Raw genomic sequence first — 6,275 nt, 5'->3', positions numbered from 1 at the left:
TGCTAATGTGCAATCAGATTCCTACCTTTAAAGAAACCTCAGAACATCACATTCGGCTTAAATTCTTACTAGTCATGACCATCCCTTAGATTAAGAGCTTCGACATCTTCCAATGAGGAACCAACCATACGTATGTGCCTACGCTGCTGCAACCATACATATCTAGAAATCTTTCACCTTAGAAGAAATTAAGAGGGCATGTTCAATCATCTCCACTCTTCCCCACCAAGAGTACCAATCATCCCTCCAGAGTCACCTTCCACTTTAGCGAAATTGTAATTGATAGGTAAGGCCTTGTGGGAAATCCTTCAAAGAAGAGATGCAACTTTGGAGGTATAGGTAGATTGATGAGAATCATGGAGGGCAAGCTAACAAGGATCCATTGCATGTTTCCGATTGATTGGATCAATTAGAAGATAAGATCCTAAATCAATTAGAAAATAGAATGAATATGAAGTATGTGCAAAATCGTACAGGATGCATAAAAAATGCGTAAAACTTTTTACTTAGATTGTCGAATTTTCAACCATGAGTACAATCCAAGAATGTCTTTCGATTCTGCACAGGTTTTGTACATCCGAACAAAAAGTTATGGCCAAAAATCCAACAACCAAACAAAAAGTTATATGCATTTTTTGTAAATCCTATACGTTTTTGCACATACTTCATATTCCTTCCATTTTCTAAATGGTTTATGATCTTTTCTTCTAATTGATACGTATCAATCCAGAGCATGCAATGGATCCTCGTTAGCTTTCCCTCCATGATTCTCATCATAGATTCCACACCTATTTTCACCAAATTCAGAATGGCATATGAGCTTAGACCAACTTTACCAATTTAACATTTATAAGAACTTCGTACTATTTATTTTCCTCACGTTGCGGTGCCATTTAAGTTTGTCCTCTCAAGCGTTGACACTTAGTTGAATTGATGATATCTTCCCTACAATCAGCAAAACAGCAATCTTAGCCATATTCTAGCTACAGAATTCTCTCATAAACTTCTCAGCCTTCCATACGGAACTATTACATGTTTAAAAGTAAAGAGCATGGAAGTCATGGGTCGACATCCCATTACTCTCTCTTCACGTCAATCCCTTTAATAAAAGCTCTCGTCCCCAACGAACACTTCTGTTTATTTTTTAAAGACCATGGGTGTCCAGGTCAAATTACGTGCACCTTGACTAATCTTACGGGGCCTCAAAGTTTACGATTGAGTACTCACCTCAGTGGCCCTGAGTGACTCAAACTGAAAGAACGCTTATTTAGAAAAGAGTAGCACACAGAATCTTATGCCCTGAGAAAACTGTCATGTCCATGATAATTTCTTTTGTGATTTTATGTTCAAGAGAAGAATTCATTCAGTAACCTCCATTATTGTTTTCGCTAGAACAGCTAGGTTGATCATTCCAAGGTCATAAAAGCCCAAACCTCCATGATATTTTGGCAAGCATATAGTTTCCCATCTGATCCACACCTTCTGTCCAAATCTTTTCCACCAAAACAGTAACATAATGGATCTTTGCATTATTTAAATGAGTCAAACGGAGTTTAGAATAGGGGAAGTAGAATTACATGATCGAAATCCAACTAATGCAGGACCTTTGCAAAAATGCTAAAGAGCAAATTTCCTAACATCTAGCTTGGCATGGTAACCAAAAGAAAAAATGACTCGCGTGGTATACTGCCTCTCTCTCTGTACAAGAAATATACATGGCCAAAGAGGATATCAAATGCAATAAAGAATGAGTCTAATTTCAGATTACCATAATTTGACATTAAGGCATTTCTTGGAGTGATTCTAAAACTCCATTAGATTCCCCAAATAGAAAGTTCATGTCTCCTACATATAGTTCATTTTACTTAATCTAAATCCAAATTTATTTTACCTACACACATTTGCAAGCTTCATATGACAGATCACACATCTAATCCAAAACAAAAACAGTATTCAGATAAGAGAAGTTAATCTACCCAAGAAAGCCTTCACCATACAATGAAGCCATGAAAGTCAAGTGTGATGCCAACACAGACAAACCAAAGTTTCATTACAAAAAGGCAAAACTGATCATCCTAACATCTGGAGAATCCCATTTGCTCTGACCAACAAAGTGTTACCATTTACAGTGAAATCCATCACCTAAACGTCAATTCTTTAAAACATCCAACAATCAACAATAACACAATATAGCATATAATCACCAATGTCCCATAGTTAATTCATTTTCTTCCGACTCATATGTCTAACGGGTAGGTGTTGAATTAATCAAAAGACTCGTTACACTTAGAAATCAGAACAGAAAAACTTGATTTATCAAATTCCTAACAGAAAAGGCAAGACATAGAATGTGAAAGTAACTCAGCGGAGATACCCTGGGATCTTAATCCGAACAAAGAGCATACTCATGACATACGAAATCACCACAGATGCAACCCCAGCCGATGCATACGACACCTTGACGCTCTTGGCGCGGTTCTTGTCAAGGGCCAGATCCAATAGCACTATCCCAACACCACCGAGAACAAACATGAACCCAGAAGATAAGCCCTCAATAATGTACTGCCCGTTGACCCGACCGGGGAGGAAGACTACGGGTTTGACCGCTCCAGTAAACCGGTCCTGGGTGGAGCCTATGCCAGGGGGTTCCACAATGACGTCGTACACGATCCCGGAGACGACCATGAAGTAGGTGAGAAGGATGAGGGAGTACACAGTCATGGCAGAGGGGAGAGTGAAGGTGGGAAGCTTCAGCCGCAGGCGGGGCGGGCGAAGGAAGGAGAAAGGGAGGGCCTTTAAGATGTGAAACATCAGATCGATGGAGTCAGATGCAGGATCGAATTGGGCGGTGGTGCCGCCGGTGGTGGCTGAGGAGGCATGGGTTTCCGATTTGGGTGGCATTTTGGGCGAGTCGGTTGTCGAACTCTGGTGAAGGATACGGTGTCGGAAAGGTTTGGGGAGGTTTATACTTTATAGTTAGGCGATACACTAACTGGCCCCCCGAATTTGGATCTTATTTCAATTTAGTTCTTTATCATTAATTTGTTGAAAAATAACCACTCAAGTGTATTTTATTTTATTATAATGTTATTTGCAATCACTCGTTATCGCAGTTACCCTGCATGATACAAGTGACAATTAGTAATTTATTGCATAAGATAATAAAAAATTATCACATTAATATGTCAAATCACTAATCGTCACATGAATGACTACGATAATGAACGATTGTAAATAGCATTACTCTTTATTTTAAATTGTTCATTTTATCTCGCAATTCTCGTTTACAGAAAGCTTACTCAAATGGTATGTGTTGTTTAACATTGAACACTATCCCCGTCACCAATATCTTTTATAAATTATAAATTAGTGATTACTTTTCAAATTGGAGTCAAAGAACAAGTTTTGCACTTCGACCATGTTTTTTATTTTTTATTTATTTTTATTTTTTTTGCATTCACCACATTGGTCTCTTGTGTTGAAAAAGATAATTGTGCTCTTATTATATTCCACAATTATAAAAATATGTTAATTCTTTACAAGACAATAATACCTTAGAAGTTTAAATAAATTCAATCACTTCTACACGTAAATTTCAAAATCAGTTTTACTTATCATTTTCTCTAATACAGTTAAAAAGAAATCTTCTCTTCCATCTGCTAGAATATTGAAATCTCACAAAATTATCAAATGTTCAACAAAAAAACATTACTCACAGTCGGCACTGAAAATTGGTAAGTATAAATACGTATTTTTAATTTCGTTTTAGTTAAATTAGTATACTTTTTGAATCTTTAAATCTTATTTTGACAAAGGCAGATGAATTATTACAGTATTAAACACAGATGTATAATTTTTTATAGCAAAAAAGAAAAAAATCATCTCTGTATGCACATATTTTACAGAAAAAAATTCATAGTTGTCTGTAAAATAAATATTTAAACATTATTTCGTTGAAAAATGAAGAAAATAAAAAATTTCAACCTTTTCAGCCGGCTGTTCGGGACACATTTTTTTCAGATTTTATAATTTATTTGTTCATATTTAATGTATATTGTTTATTGAAATAAATATTAATGAATATTTAATACTAATTGAAATAAATATTTTTGAAACAATTAAAATAATCAATGAATTATTTTGAGTATAAAATTAAATTAAATATGAAATGAACAATTTAAAAAATTATATATTAATTCCTTATATTTAATCTATTTTCTGATATTTTAATTTGTGGCAGATATGACATCAGTATGTGTCCCAATTTGTTACTTCGGTAAATTTCAAATAAATGAAAATACTCAGTGGGAATGAAAATGAACGAGTAGAGGAGATGGGGTTAAAACAATTTTTATTACAAGGAGTACATCGTTTGCATAAATGTATCATGATATACAAAAACATGCTTAACGTCACTCCCTCTCAGTATAATATGAAATTGGGATTTTTGTTTCATAAGCATTCAACCATTCCAATTCCACCTATGAAAGTTACTTCTGAAGTGAAAATAAAACATCTAATTAAATTGAACTAAGGTCGAAAGTCGATTCCTATTTGGGTAACTTTATTAGGGAAGAATGTCCACGAGGGTGAACATAAAGTTTCAAATGAAGAGAATCATAATGTAAATGATGTTTGGGATACAATTCAGATTGTTCATGAAGATGATGTGGTTATTCCCGAGACCACTACTACTCTCCATGATCACACTATTACGCACAAAATTTCATCTATAGTTGAAGACAACGAGAATGAAAACGCATTTACAAACGAGGATTTGATTGCTTTATCCCGTAGGAGACATGAGTCGGGTGGGAGCTCACAGGTCGAACCGAGTACACGGTCCTCTAATTTTTCGCGTGTAGTTGATGATGAAGATGTATATGCCGAGCAACTATTCGAATCAAAAAAGAATTGCAAGAAGCTGTGCACCGGATTGTTTTAAGCATAACTTCGAGTTTAAATTAAAGAAATCAAACAAGTCGTACACAATTATCTGCATTGACAACAGTTGTCATTGACGTTTGTGAGCGACGAACATGGACACGAATGACTTCTTTGTAGTCCGTAAGTATGCACGGGAACATACTTGCGAAGTGGGTATTCGTCGAAATGATCATAGGCAGGCCTGATCATAGCTCATTGGTTGAGAAATAATGCACAAGTTCCAGGACTCACGAACGATCTACAGACCTTCAGACAAAATTAATGACGTTCGGCGAGAGTACGGAGTGGTCATGAATTATCAGAAGGCTTGGAAGGCTAAAGAATGTGCATTGGAGGATTTGATGGGTTCGACCAAGGAGAGTTATGCTAAATTAGCTAGGCATTTCATTGTTTATGTGTTTATTTCTTTGTTATTTTAATTTTTAACTATTTTATTTCAATTGTTTATTTAATATATAATTAATTATTTAATTGAATTGTTTATTTTTCTATTCATTTAATATTTAATAGATTTTATAAATTATGATTATTTTTATTTACATTGGCCATGTATTTCTATAATATGGGAAGAATTAATACTAGGTCGTCATTTTTTATTGAGAAGAATGACGATAATCGTTTCAAATATTTTTTTATGCCCTTGGACAATGCGTTTGAGGATTTCAAAACACAATGCGACCCCTAATCTTAGTCGACGGTACAACCCTTAAGGCGAGATACATGGGCAAGTTGATTATTGCAACATGCCAAGATGCAAACATCCAAATTTACCCTCTTGCGTTCGACATAGTTGACGGAGAAAATGATGTAGCGACGAGTTGGTTTTTCACGAAGTTGAGGGAAGTAATTGGGGATGTCGAAAACCTTGCATTCGTAACCGATTGAGGGTAGTCAATAATAAATGATATCGTCGAAGTCTTCCCCGAGACACATCATGGTTATTGTATGTACTAATACAGGGGTACCTGAAGACCAGGTATCGAGGCAAGGGCATCGTTGCATTGTTTAAGAGAGCTATAAAGGCTTACAATTTTGAAGAGTTTGAGAAGTTCATGGCCAAAATAGATAGTAAATCGCATGCTGCATGAGAGTATCTAACAGAGATGGGGATCGACCATTGGGCACGATCACATTTTTCAGGACGTCGATACAATATGATGACTTCGAATAATGCAGAGTCGCTTAACGCTTTATTCAAGAAAGATCGAGAGTTACCAATTCTCGCAATGATTTAGAACATTCGTGACAAGCTAAAACAGTAGTTTCATAATCGACATGAGGAATCACAGAGTTGTGCAAGTGTGCTAACCCCGGTTCAGGAAGATACA

At 35.7% G+C, this 6,275-nt stretch overlaps 1 protein-coding gene across 1 annotated transcript; it reads right to left on the bottom strand.

Moving 5' to 3' along the window:
* Positions 1-1,975: 1,975 nt before the first annotated feature.
* Positions 1,976-2,959, bottom strand: LOC111376277 (oligosaccharyltransferase complex subunit ostc-like). The gene has a single exon (XM_022999226.1). It carries the CDS (start codon positions 2,899-2,901, stop codon positions 2,362-2,364), a length of 540 nt encoding a protein of 179 aa, XP_022854994.1. The 5' UTR covers positions 2,902-2,959; the 3' UTR covers positions 1,976-2,361.
* Between the last annotated feature and the right edge of the window lie 3,316 nt (positions 2,960-6,275).

The sequence above is a fragment of the Olea europaea genome, unplaced genomic scaffold (assembly GCF_002742605.1).
Source record: "Olea europaea var. sylvestris unplaced genomic scaffold, O_europaea_v1 scaffold1480, whole genome shotgun sequence".
NCBI lineage: Eukaryota > Viridiplantae > Streptophyta > Magnoliopsida > Lamiales > Oleaceae > Olea > Olea europaea.
The sequence above is the reverse complement of the archived record's forward strand: the minus strand, read 5'-3'. Positions and strand labels throughout refer to the sequence as shown.

What these genes read in the sequence shown, in the direction of transcription:
- LOC111376277 (XM_022999226.1), bottom strand. Translation starts at nt 2,901, where the DNA reads ATGCCACCCAAATCGGAAACCCATGCCTCCTCAGCCACCACCGGCGGC.